Source organism: Labeo rohita, chromosome 2 (genome assembly GCF_022985175.1).
Source record: "Labeo rohita strain BAU-BD-2019 chromosome 2, IGBB_LRoh.1.0, whole genome shotgun sequence".
Classification (NCBI taxonomy): Eukaryota; Metazoa; Chordata; class Actinopteri; order Cypriniformes; family Cyprinidae; genus Labeo; species Labeo rohita.
In genome coordinates, this window is record NC_066870.1 from 5,920,919 (window position 1) to 5,935,439 (window position 14,521).

Here is a 14,521-nt window from a genome sequence, read left to right on the forward strand (position 1 = left end):
TGCCTTTATTTTTGGTTTATTTATGCAAGATACCTGTAATGAAGCAGGGTGGTGTTCCCCGCTTGATTTTTTCAGGTTCTACAACCTTGATGTGGGAACCACTCCTGGCTCCTCAGTTCTTTCGCCTTAGCTGTGCTTGTATGATTTCACACTAGACAGGGACTGTACGCATGGCGGAGTGGGTATATTCGTTTCTGACACAGCACGAGTTCCATGTAGGGAAATGTCTCTAGGTTATGCAACCATGGTTTCCAGAGAAGAATGAGAGGCTGTGTTTCCCTGCTATGTTTCCTGCATCCCTGTGAGTGCTTGCTTCAGCAGTCAGAAGCTCACGCTGTTTACACCAGATGTGCTTTCAAGCTTTGTGGTTGCTACGCCATACATACATGTTTTGCCGTTCCACTGGACTGATTTCACACATGCTTCAGAGTGTGGTCACCCAGAGGCATTCCCAAAGCATTTCTGAGGCAGCGCCTAGAGACGTTTTCTATTTGGAAATGTTTTATAGAATTCATAGAACATAGATTTTTTATGCCTTGTCTGTGAAACCGGGGGTTAGTACTTAAAACTAATCTTATTCATTTAGTTGCTAAGGCATTATTTCATTTTGGGGATTTTTCTTTTTTTTTTTTTTTTTTCAGATTTATTTAAATTAACAAATATTATTGTTTTAACAAAAAAATAAATAAATAAATAAATTTAAAAAAAAAAATATATATATATATATATATATATATTATTGTATATTATAAATTTGATAAAAATTTCAATATCAATACGATACAAATTCCATTATAATTTTAAACTAGTGATTTTAATTGGAAATCTGGACCAAGTTAAACCAGTCTCACACTTAATTTGTTAACAATGAGATCCCCACATTACCTCTCATCCCTCCTAAATCCCATAATCCCCTTGGATTATTGCGTCTTTGATTCATTATCTGTTTGTCTTTTCCAGGGTAACTTTGGGATGGTGGAACTGTGTCTGTATGACCCTAAGGGAGATCAGACAGGTGAGCTGGTGGCTGTCAAATCTCTGAAAGGGGAAAACGAGAGCAGCAACCTGAGGAGAGAGATCAGCACGATCAGAAACCTCTACCATGAAAACATTGTCAAATACAAAGGCATCTGCAATGATGAAGGCAAGTCATGAGCACACCTTCAGGCTTTCAGTTTCATAAATAAGACTGTATACCTCAGTTACAAGCAAATATATAGCCCATTTATATATTCTTACTGTATTATTTCTTGGGGTGAATGTGTGTCATTCAGGAGGTTCGGACATCAAACTCATTATGGAGTATTTGCCCGCTGGAAGTCTGAAAGAATACCTGCCTCGTAACAAATCCAGCATCGATCAGAAGAGACTGCTGCTTTATGCTCTTCAGATATGTCAGGTAATAAAGCCAATACAACAGACAGCTATAGATATAGATACCGATAGCTTTACCCTTGAGCTGTTTTCACTTGTTTACGCTAAACAAGCTTTCACATGCCACTTTTTGATATTTTGTATCCAGTGCAATTACATACAGATATTATTATTTCTGATTTAAGTGTTCAAATAAACACTTTTTTTTTTAGGCTGTACAACAGTAGCGGTCACTATGAATTACTGAATATTATTCAGCATAAATATTGTGTGTTTGAATGATTCCTGTGTGTTTGCCAGGGTATGGAGTACCTGGGATCTCAGAACTACATCCACAGGGATCTAGCAGCAAGAAACATCTTAGTGGAGAATGAATCACTTGTGAAGATCGGGGACTTTGGTCTGACTAAGAGCATCAAAGATGATAAGGAGTATTACAAAGTGACTGAAGAACAAGACAGTCCGGTGTACTGGTAAAGCAGCACTCATTCCTGCTTAAACATTTTTAAATATTTGAAGATGAACACTTTACAAAAAGGTGTCATTTGTTATCATTAGTTAATGTTTTAACTTATATGAATGAACAATGAACAATACATGCATTACACCATTTATTAATCTTTGTTAATGTTAATACAATCGTTCATTGTTTGTTTTTGCTAGTTGACAGTGCATTAACTAATGTTAGCAAACACAACTTGTGATTTTAATAATGCATTAGTAAATGCTGAAATTAACATTAACTAAGGTTAATAAATGCTTTAAAAGTATTGCTCATTCTTAGTTCATGTGAAGTAATGTAGTTAAAGGAGATGTCCACTTCCAAAACAAAGATTCACATATAATGTACCACATGTAATTGTCATCCAAGATGTTCATGTCTTTCTTTCTTCAGTCTTAAAGAAATTGTTTTTTGAGGAAAACATTTCTGCATTTTTCTCCATATAATGGACTGATATGGTGCCCCGATTTTGAACTTCCAAAATTCAGTTTCAGTGCGGCTTCAAACAATCCCAAATGCGGTTGTAAACAATCCCAGCCAAGGAAGAAGGGTCTTATTTAGCGTAATGATCGATTATTTTAATAAAAATAATACAATTTATATACTTCTTAATGCCAACCACTCATCTTGAAAACTTCAAAATCATCCTATATCACTGTTTTACCTTCTTTGTTAGGGGTGTTTGATCTTCTTTGATCTTCACTTTGCAAAGACCAGGTCGGTACTTCTGCAGCGATGTAGGATGATTTTGAAATGATTTTTGAAGTTGAGGAAGAAAATACGATTGGAGTTTTTCAACATACCCTAACTGTCTTGAGCCAGAATACACAGAGTTCAAGGAGAGCAAGGCAAGACGAGCGTTTCAGAATAAGAAGTATTTAAATTGTATTTTTTTTAATGAAAATAACCAGTTGTTTTACTATATAAGACCCTTCTTCCTCGGCTGGGATCGTTTACAACCGCATTTGGGATTGTTTGAAGCTGCATTTAAACTGCATTTTGAAAGTTCAAAATCGGGGCACCATATCAGTCTATTATTTGGAGAAAAATGCAGAAATGTTTTCCTCAAAAACATAATTTCTTTACGATTGAAGAAAGAAAGACATGAACATCTTGGTTGACAAGCGGGTGAGTACATTATATGTGAACATTTGTTTTGGAAGTGGACTTCTCCTTTAACTTTAATGTTAACTTATTGTAAAGTGTTACCAAATATTTGAATCATCATGTGAATCACGGTTTGTGCTTGTTGCTTTTAGATTTGTTGAATATTTCTGTACAAATTCTGTATTCTGATTTATATATCTGGAAAAGCATTACCTTCTATTACCTTCTCCCTTTTAATTCAGACACCTACCATGATGACCTTAAAAATGCAACAAATTATGTTTTTACACTGAACCGCAAAACCATTCATAAGTCGCATGAGTATATTTGTAGCAAAAGCCAACAATTGTATGGGTTAAAATGATCCATTTTTCCTTTATGCGAAGAATCATTAGGATGTTAAGTAAAGATGATGTTCCATGAAGATATTTTGTAAATTTCCTATTGTAAATATATCAATATATTATTTTTAAAAAGTTTTAATAGTAATATGCATTGCTAAGAACTTCATTTGGACAACTTTAAAGGCAATTTCTTTCAATTCTCACCCTCAGATTCCAAATTTTCAAATAGTTGTCCCAACCTATACATCAAAGGAAAGCTTATTTATTCAGCTTTCAGATGATGTAGAAATTTCAGTTTGATGATGTATAATTTTCAGATGATGTATAATTTTTAGTCAGAAATTGACCCTTATGACTGGTTTTGTGGTCCAGGGTCATATATATAACGTGAGCACAGTTTGATAAAAACACTGTAAGTTAGGCCTATTAATTATAATGATTTCAATTCAAACAACAAATAAATTATATAGAGAAAGCGAGCAAAGAACACAGTATCAACGCAGCTTTTTGAAACTCCGAACCGGTAAACCACTGGAATAATGATGCTGTAAATTCAGTTTTGCGTCACATGAATGAATTACATTTTTAATTAAAGCTGCAAGCAGCGATGAACGGGCCCTCGCACCCGGGCTCACCGCCGACCGGTGGCTTTAGGGAAACAGCGAACGGTGGGCACTATGCTTTTAACATAGTAAATTTAGGAGGAATATATCAAAGTCATTTAGATGTGCCAAACTTCATGCTGCCAGCTGGTGGCGCTATGCCTATAACTGAATATTGGCATGTAGACGTCTTCAGGTCAGCGCTTTTATCAAACATATGAAGTTTGGTGCAGATTGAACATGGTATGCTTGAGTTAGTGTAAGACAAGTCATTTCCTGTTGCCAGCTGGTGGCGCTATAATTGTAATGGAATATTGGCCTTTAGATGTGTTCAGGCCAGGACTCTTATCGAACATATGAAGTTTGGGGCAGATCGGACATTGTATGGCTGAGTTACAACAACTTCCTGTTTCATGGCATTAATAGGATGCATTAGCACTTAGAAAGTGTGTCTAGCATATTTAGCACAATATGGCATATTTTGCTGTGCTTTTAATAGACCATCACAGTGTTAAACATGTCACTTCCGGTTGCCAGCAGGTGGCGCTATGACTTTAACTGAATATGAGCATGTAGATATCTTCAGGCCAGGACTCTTATCAAACATGTGAAGTTTGGGGAAGATTGGACATTGTTTGCAGGAATTGCAACAACTTCCTGTTTCATGGCTTTAACAAGATGCTTTAGCACTTAGTAAGTGTTGCTAGCATGTTTGAGTGTGTTTTTAGCAAGTTTAGCACTCACTGGCTTATTTTTGTGTGTTGCTAATAGTGTATCACAGTGTTAAACATCACTTCCTGTTGACAGTAGGTGGCGCTATGACTATAATTGAATATTGTTATGTAAATGTGTTCAGACCAGGACTCTTATCAAACCTGTTAAGTTTGGGGCAGATTGGACATTGTATGCCTGAGTTACTGTAGCTTCCCGTTTCATTGCATTAATAACATGCTTTAGCACTTAGCTAAGTGTTGCTAACATGTTATAGCATGTTTCTAGCATGTTGCTACCCTATTTAACACTTGTTGATATTTCTAAAATGTTGCGTTCATTACAGAGTGCAACATCTCACTTCCTGTTGCCAGCAGGTGGAGCTATGACTATAACTGAATAACTGAATATGGGCATGGGCATGTGTTCAGGCCAGGACTCTTATCAAACATGTTAAGCTTGGGGCATATTGGATATTGTATGCCTGAGTTACAGTAACTTCCTGTTTCATTGTATTATTAGCATGCTTTAGCATTTTAGCTAAGTGTTGCTAGCATGCTTTACTATGTTTGTAGCATGTTGAATATTAAGTTTGGGTCAGATTGGACATTGTATGCATGAGTTACAGCAATTTGTCTTTGTATTAATATCATGCTTTAGCTCTTAGCTAAGTGTTGCTAGCATGTTTTAACATGATTCTAGCATGATCCTAGCCTATTTAAAACTTGCTAACGCTTTTTAATATGTTGCTAGGAGTCCGTAACACCGTTAAACATGTCACTTCCTGTTGTCAGGAGGTGGCGCTATAACTATAACTGAATATGGGCATGTATATATCTTCAGACCAGGACTCTTATCAAACATGTGAAGTTTGGGGCAGATTGGACATTGTTTACATGAATTACAACAACTTCCTGTTTTATGTCTTTAACAACATGCTTTAGCATTAAGTAAGTGTTGCTAGCATGTTTGAGTGTGTTTTTAACTACTTTAGCACTCAATGGCTTTTTAGTGTGTTGATAATAGTGTATCACAGTGTTAAACATGTCACTTCCTGTTGACAGTAGGTGGCGCTATGACTATAACTGAATATAGGCACGTAGTGTTCAGGCTAGAACTCTTATCAAACATATTAAGTTTGGGGCAGATTGGACATTGCATGCCTGAGTTACAGTAACTTCCTGTTTCATTGCATTAAGAGCATGCTTTAGCATTTAGCTAAGTGTCGCTAACATGTTTTAGCATGTTTCTAGCATGTTGCTACCCTATTTAACACGTGTTGATATTTTTAAAATGTTGCTAGGCATCCACAACAGTATTAAACATGTGACTTCCTGTTGCCAGCAGGTGGCGCTATGACTATAACTGAATACGGGCATGGGCATGTGTTCAGTCCAGGACTCTTATCAAACATGTCAAGTTTGGGGCAGATTGGACATTGTATGCCCGAGTTAAAGTAACTTCCTGTTTTATAGTATTATTAGCATGCTTTAGCATATTAGCTAAGTGTTGTTAGCATGCTTTACTATGTTCGTAGCATGTTGAATATTAAATTTGGGTCAGATTGGACATTGTGTGCATGAGTTACAGCAATTTTCTTTTTCTTTGTATTAATAGCATGCATTAGCTCTTAGCTAAGTGTTGCTAGCATGTTGTAGCATGACTGTAGCATGTTGCTAGCCTATTTAAAACTTGCTAATGCTTTTTAATATGTTGCTAGGAGTCCGTAACAGTGTTAAACATGTCACTTCCTGTTGTCATCAGGTGGCGCTATGACTATAACTGAATATGGGCACTGACATGTGTTCAGGACATGAATCTTATCACACCTGTGAAGTTTGAGGCAGATCGGACATTGTTTGCCTGAGTTACAGCCACTTCCTTTTTCATGGCGACACGTCAAATTTTGTCAGGCCACCACGGACACGCCCCTCGACGAAAACTCAAAAGCTTCGCAATTTAACATCGCAAGGGCCTTATGATAACACTCAGCAAATTTGAAGATGATCGGATAAAAACTGTAGGAGGAGTTCGTTAAAGTACGAGGCCTGAAAATGGCAAAAACTGCACAAAAATCGTACAGGAAATTCGATATAACGGACTTCCTGTTGGGTTTAGGATGTTGTACCAGGAGACTTTTTTGTAGGTATTGGTGTGCTACACCTGTGTACCGAGTTTCGTACATGTACGTGAAACGCAGCTCGAGGCGCACTCCGTTGAAATTTTATAGGTGGCGCTATCGAGCCATTTTGCCACACCCACTTCTGAAAACCATATCAGATGTAAATTTTCACCAGGACTGATGCGTGTGCAAAGTTTCATGAGTTTTCGAGCATGTTTAGGCCCTCAAAAAGACTTTTTACTTTGGAGAAGAAGAAGAAGAAGAAGAAGAATAAACAGAGCAATTCCAATAGGGTCCTCGCACTGCAGTGCTCGGGCCCTAAATATAGAGAAATATAAGTTATTTTAAAAATTAAAAACTTACTGACCACAAACATTTCAGCTGTCAGATTTATCTTTTAAGTTGTTTTTTTTTAGCTGTTATACTCCAGACACTAGCTTACACTAATTGTTTTTAAAACGACATGTGTTTTCATGTTTGTAAATCCATAGTTGCACTGTATATTTGCATAGATTTCCACTGAAAGTCCAGGTAAACACTGGTCATGTCCTCTGTCTGTTTAGGTATGCTCCAGAATGTCTGATTAATCGGAAGTTCTATAAGGCATCCGATGTTTGGTCATTTGGGGTCACTCTCTATGAAATCATGACCTACTGTGACCGCGAGAACAGCCCTCCACAGGTGAGCAATACAAAGCTCATACTAACTTCATTAAATCACAATGACTCATTTGCTAATTCCTGTTCGTATATGTTTCTCTGGTAGGTATTCCTGCAGACAATTGGCCGGTCTCATGGGCAGATGACCATGGCCAGACTGGTAGAAGCTCTCGAGAAAGGCTGGAGGATGCCATGTCCAGATTCATGCCCTGAAATGGTGGGGACTTTTGTCTACGGAGAGGCTGATTTTATTATATTATATTATGGGCGGATTTTTTTAATACATGTGTATCTGTGGCCGCAGGTGTACACTCAGATGCACAGGTGCTGGAGTCACGCCCCAGAAAACAGAGCGGACTTCAAGAGCCTCATCAAAGAGATTGAGTTTCTCCTTACTAGAGAAAACATGTAACTTCCATTCATCAGGTCCACTTACAGAATTCAGATCCATTTTGTATTTTTATGCACCTTTCTCATTATACTAAGAAAAGTCAGGCATGATGCATGTTATTTTCTGTTCAAATCTTTCCCACTTAATTATCTACCTCCAAAAACACTTAGTTTAAACATTGTATTCTTACTAGGTTAGCACACCACTTAACGCTTAACAGGTATCAAGTACTAAAAAGATTAATTTATACATGCTATAGCCGCATCAAATCTAGGGCCAGATTTACTAACAGCTTGCACCAGCTCAAACCCTGTCAGGATTTGCTAAACAAAGAGAAAAATGAATGTGGACAGTTATTTTTGTAGTTGAACTTATTTACGCTTTTATAGGAATTTCCCTTCAGATGCAATTGATGGGAGGAGAGCTTAAAGTCAATGACGCAACACGCGATGCAGTTTACACAAGGTTTCCGCAGGTCAATTTACTGATACAGTACTTGTATCACTGTCTTAACCCATGTTGCGCTTGACATGACATGATAGCTTCTAATTTGCACCGCTCTTGGCAGATTGCATTGGTCATTATGGAAAAATAATGTGGCTGTGTCTGTGTTCTTTAATTTTGCATTGTCAGTAGATCACAAAGAACTTTATACACCTATCTGCACTTTTATGGAATTCTGATCTCACGCTAATTTGCCCTGATTAGTAAATCTGTCCAGTAATGTATTAAAAAGTATGAATTACTTTATAAAAGATGAAGCGCCTTAATATGGCTGGAGACATATTTGTTGTAGCTGCTTTCTATAGCTGCTTTTCCACCGTTGGGGTAAGAAACGGTTATATTTTCACTTCAACTCAGAACGCAAGTAGTGGCGTCGCCACTCAGAATTGGTCAAGTGTAGGGCTGGGTATCGAGGTCGATACTTTTTAGGCACCGACCGAAATGCCTCGATACCATCGAGTATTGAAAAACCTCTTGTCGTTCGGTACCAAACTTCGATACCCAAGGGGTTAATCTCGTCAACATCAGTGTGCCAATAAGCCTGCAGCACTAGGTGTGTTCGACTAGAAGTGGCGCCGCGCAGATCGGCGGCTTTCACACTGAACGCGGAATGCGCAGACCTTCAGAGCGCAGTGGCAAAAGTTCAATTCATTTAAACTTTGAGCACAGCTTGTGGGCCAGTGGTGCGCTCCGCTGCGCGTGCGCTTTGGTCGACGCAGCAACAAACCGTCTTCGTGAGAGCGATGCTTTCTGCAGAGCAGTCTGCTCTCTAAAGCTCTCTTGATCCTACGCAGAGCCGCGACAAAGTCGAACACCCCTGCTAGTTTACAACAGTTGCACTCAGAGATGTGGCTCACACAGGAGGCTGTAGCATGAAAGCATTACAACCCCCTTAGATGTAAGGCTACGCTTACACTGGTGCGTTTTTGTTTAAAAAATTAAAACAATCCTCATCCATACTGGAAGTGTGGGTTACGTGATCATTCATGAACACTGTAGCATGATGCTACATAAGACAATAAATAAGATTTATATTCCACTTTTACTCAAAACTCATTTTAAACAATCAGCAAGTTTTTAATAACTTTGTTTGCCGTCGAAAGTGTGTTTTGGCCATGTAATGTTGTTGAAATATGTTATGTCCTCTGAATCAGAACAGCGATTGCAGAAGAGAGAAGGCATATAATGTTATACATACCGGCAGACAGTGCTGGAAGGTGCTAGTGTTTGTCAGTAAATTAGTGGAAAATGAATAGAAATTATGATTTTGTCTGAGGTATGCATTTTAAAACGAATATGCACTAGTGTGAATGTAGCCTAACAGATGTGTAAACTGAAAACTTTTTCAGCTTTATTAATTATTTTCACTGATTTATTGTGTTGGATATATTTTGTTCCTTTGTGCAGTGGCTCAGGAGTCTTTGAATCTGTCAATAAAGAAATTAATTTGAGATAATGTAATCTTGTTAAAATTGTTTTCATAAAATTGGTATCGAAAAAAGTATCGTTCAGGAACCGTATCGAAGTCAAGGTATCGGTATCAGCAACGATATTGAATATTTTTGAACAATACCCAGCCCTAGTCAAATGTTTGTTTTCTGGCTGCTAGTTTCTTTGTATAGCTGGCCAAGCATGCTATTTGAGTAAACAGAAATATCTATTCATCCTCTATAACGCAGACTCTAAAAGAAAAACAATAACCAATTCTTATCCGAAAGCATAATGGAACGGTTAAGCAATAAGAACTCTATGGTGGAAAAGCAGCTTATGACAGATAAGACGGATAAATAGATCTATTAAAATGCAGGGTGGATACATATTATCATGATTGTCATTTCATTTTATATATTTTTTTAAAAATAGTCTTGCTGGGTGTTATATTCAGTTGATTGTACTACAGACTTTTTTAATATACTATATCATTAAAAAACAAATAAAAAACAGTTTTGACTTGTGTTTACAGGATAATGTGATATCTAAATTTGTGCTAGAGGTCATACAGTAGGTCATCAAATTCTTTCATAGAAAGGGAGTGAGTCCATTCGACCAGTTCATCCATTTCTCGCTCCCAGTGTTCCTGCTTATCTGGGCCAGGATTCTGGGGGGTCGGCTGGTCTAGTTAAACACATAGAAGAAAGTAAGAGTGAGGTAAGGGTGAAATCTCTGCAAGAATACGCAGACTGATCAACAGGAGGAATCACCTGGAGCTTTGCACTGCATGTAGAGTTTTCTCATGCGTTCCACCCGCGTGCGTTTTGCTTTGGTGTCTTTCTTTGGAAGCTTCTGAACAGGGCTGCATATAATGACATTAAAACTTAGACTAAGGGGCCATTCACATAAAACACATTTTTCCATTAAAATGCGCTACTTTTCCATTGTTTTTCTTTGTGTTCTTTAAGTCCACTTCCAGAACAACAATTTACAAATAATTTACTCACCCCCTTGTCATCCAAGATGTTCATGCCTTTCTGTCTTCAGTCGTAAAGAAATTATGTTTTATGAGGAAAACATTTCAGGGTTTTTCTCCATATAATGGACTTCATTGGTGCCCTGATTTTGAACTTCCAACATACAGTTTAAATGCAGCTTCAGAGAGCTCTAAACGAAGGGTCTTATCTAGCGAAACGATCGGCCATTTTTTTTTCGAAAAATAAAAATTTGTATACTTTTTAAGCACAAAAGTTTGTGTAGCACAGGCTCTGGGATACACGTCCACGATGCTACGAATTGGTAACGGGTCGTTCTTGAATGATTCTTTCATTTTGAACGAATCTTTAATGTGACTCAGGAAGAACGAGTCATCTCGGGGAGTGATTCGAAAAAAATTACTGATTGTTTCGCTAGATAAGACCCTTTTCCTTGATCATTTAGAGCCCTTTTGAAGCTGCATTTAAACTACATTATGGAAGTTCAAAATCGGGGCACCAGTGAAGTCAATTATTATTCTGAAATGCTTTCCTCAAAAACCATAATTTCTTCACGACTGAAGAAAGAAAGGCATGAACATCTTGGGTGACAAGGGGGTGAGTAAATAATTTGTGAATTTTTGTTCTGGAAGTGGACGTGCATGACCGTTACACTCGTGTCTCGTGTCTTCTGCAGCTCCTCGCACGAGTGCCACGTTTTTAAGACGCCATGTCAAGTTAAAAGAATTTAAACTTTTACACACAGCACCACTCATCAATGTCAGTTCCAAAGCAGTGGACTAATCAGAATAACTCGGAGGCGGAGCAAGCGGTGCGAGCTTCTGTTTACAGTAGCAAGTTGGCATGACAGCTGTTTTATTTGACGGCAACATGGTGGAGGAGGCGCTCATAGTGGCTGTATCCAGATACCCTGAATTATATAACATTTATTCACACGATTATCACAACTTGTTCCTTAAAAAAGAGGAATTCTGCTGTTGGCTATTTCTGTTATTTTCGTTATTGCATCACGTCTCAAAAGCGCATCTTGAGACCCTCGCGTTCTACACTGCACTTTTTTTAAAACCATTCCTGAGCGCTGCGTCTCACATTTTTAGATGCAAAGACGCATTCTGTGTGAATGGCCCCTAACAATGTCTGGAATCTTTTACAGTGCTGGTGTTTATTATAGGGTTTTTTTACGACACATCATCAATCGGCCATATTGGCAGCACTGAATGTAAACAACACCACAATACTAAACAAAACTCTCATATTTTGTTAATTATTGCTGCTGAAAATGGTCAATTATTGTCATGTTTCGGGCTGTACGAATCGTTTGGAACAGAAAAAACATATGGAATACTATAGACTGCCAAACATTATATCAAATCAAGGAGAAGAGTGTCTGAGGAACAAAAGGCGTTTATGGTTGGCCAAACTGATCCAGGATTTCAGGGCAAGTATCTTGACAACATTCATGTTTGTCCTTATCATTTCCAGTCAGGTAGGCTAATATCTTAATTAATACTGTTTGTACATATCTTTACCACCTATTAACTTTAGTTTGTCAAAATATTGCGCCGTTTCCTGCTTACCAAGTCCTTTTCTTTATGATTTAGCAGCTTCCACACTTTTTTTTCATGGTTTAGACAGCATAAATTAGCAGAACAATGTATTCAGTAGTACACTGACTGTGCAATCCATGCTGTTGTTTACATCTGAGTTTCTCCAATATGGCAGCGCATCCAGATAACTCACAAAACCATGACCTAAATGCAAACCCTCTATAAGGGTGTCCCGATATCAGAAAGTAAAGCTCATATCTATTTAATAAAATCATAGACTGATTATAGGATGTGTGAAATTAAAAGTAACAGTCTGTGGAAACACTACACTAATACTTTCTATTCTAACAAAATAAGCAAATATAGTCATTGCGTGAAAGCCCACTTCCGCCATACTGTATAAGAATCATGCTTTGGTAAATCATAATTATGACAAAAGTCATAAAACAAAAAGTAAAAATAATGAGATACTAAGTGATACTTATATTCTAAAACATAATTATGTCAACATAAAATGTTATTTTTCCATTACGATTTTTCATCTAGTAAGAATAATGGAGAACCTTATACAGTCCATATGAATGGGAATAGAGTGATACAGTACAAGTGTTTCTTTATGTCAGAAATGTAAACTACACTGCTCAAAAAAATAAAGGGAACACTTAAACAACACAATGTAACTCCAAGTCAATCACACTTCTGTGAAATCAAACTGCCCACTTAGGAAGCAACACTGATTGACAATCAATTTCACATGCTGTTGTGCAAATGGAATAGACAACAGGTGGAAATTATAGGCAATTAGCAAGACACCCCCAATAAAGGAGTGGTTCTGCAGGTGGTGACCACAGACCACTTCTCAGTTCCTATGCTTTCTGGTTGATGTTTTGGTCACTTTTGAATGCTGGCGGTGCTTTCACTATAGTGGTAGCATGAAACGGAGTCTACAACCTACACAAGTGGCTCAGGTAGTGCAGCTCATCCAGGATGGCACATCAATGTGAGCTGTGGCAAGAAGGTTTGCTGTGTCTGTCAGCGTAGTGTCCAGAGCATGGAGGTGCTACCAGGAGACAGGCCAGTACATCAGGAGATGTGGAGGAGGCCGTAGGAGGGCAACAACCCACCAGCAGGACCGCTACCTCCACCTTTGTGCAAGGAGGAACAGGAGGAGCACTGCCAGAGCCCTGCAAAATGACCTCCAGCAGGCCAAATGTGCATGTGTCTGCTCAAACGGTCAGAAACAGACTCCATGAGGGTGGTATGAGGGCCCGACGTCCACAGGTGGGGGTTGTGCTTACAGCCCAACACCGTGCAGGACGTTTGGCATTTGCCAGAGAACACCAAGACTGGCAAATTCGCCACTGGCGCCCTGTGCTCTTCACAGATGAAAGCAGGTTCACACTGAGCACATGTGACAGACGTGACGGAGTCTGGAGATGCCGTGGAGAACGTTCTCCTGCAACATCCTCCAGCATGACCGGTTTGGCAGTGGGTCAGTAATGGTGTGGGGTGGCATTTCTTTGGAGGGCCGCACAGCCCTCCATGTGCTCGCCAGAGGTAGCCTGACTGCCATTAGGTACCGAGATGAGATCCTCAGACCCCTTGTGAGACCATATGCTGGTGCGGTTGGCCCTGGGTTCCTCCTAATGCAAGACCATGCTAGACCTCATGTGGCTGGAGTGTGTCAGCAGTTCCTGCAAGATGAAGGCATTGATGCTATGGACTGGCCCGCCCGTTCCCCAGACCTGAATCCAATTCAGCACATCTGGGACATCATGTCTCGCTCCATCCACCAACGCCACGTTGCACCACAGACTGTCCAGGACTTGGCGGATGCTTTAGTCCAGGTCTGGGAGGAGATCCCTCAGGAGACCATCCGCCACCTCATCAGGAGCATGCCCAGGCATTGTAGGGAGGTCATACAGGCACGTGGAGGCCACACACACTACTGAGCCTCATTTTGACTTGTTTTAAGGACATTACATCAAAGTTGGATCAGCCTGTAGTGTGTTTTTCCACTTCAATTTTGAGTGTGACTCCGAATCCAGACCTCCATGGGTTAATAAATTTGATTTTCATTGATAATTTTTGTGTGATTTTGTTGTCAGCATGTTGTCAATAACGTGTTATTTTAGTGTTCCCTTTATTTTTTTTTTGAGCAGTGTATATTTAATTGAAACTAAATTTTTAATTTTTTTTTAATATTAACTCAACTTATGTAATGGGTGGAAA

The 14,521-nt window shown here is 38.8% G+C and overlaps 1 protein-coding gene across 2 annotated transcripts in view; it reads left to right on the forward strand.

The window, feature by feature from the left end:
- Positions 1 to 10,276, forward strand: part of LOC127180583 (tyrosine-protein kinase JAK1-like) — a 32,180-nt gene extending 21,904 nt beyond the window's left edge. For both annotated transcript variants that reach the window (XM_051134722.1, XM_051134727.1), the window contains exons 19-24: positions 961 to 1,144; positions 1,275 to 1,399; positions 1,675 to 1,847; positions 7,326 to 7,443; positions 7,528 to 7,638; positions 7,726 to 10,276. In XM_051134722.1, the coding sequence (XP_050990679.1) occupies positions 961 to 1,144; positions 1,275 to 1,399; positions 1,675 to 1,847; positions 7,326 to 7,443; positions 7,528 to 7,638; positions 7,726 to 7,833 (819 nt within the window). In that variant the 3' untranslated portion in view covers positions 7,834 to 10,276. The remainder of the gene's footprint in view (positions 1 to 960; positions 1,145 to 1,274; positions 1,400 to 1,674; positions 1,848 to 7,325; positions 7,444 to 7,527; positions 7,639 to 7,725) is intronic.
- The last annotated feature ends 4,245 nt before the right edge of the window (positions 10,277 to 14,521 follow it).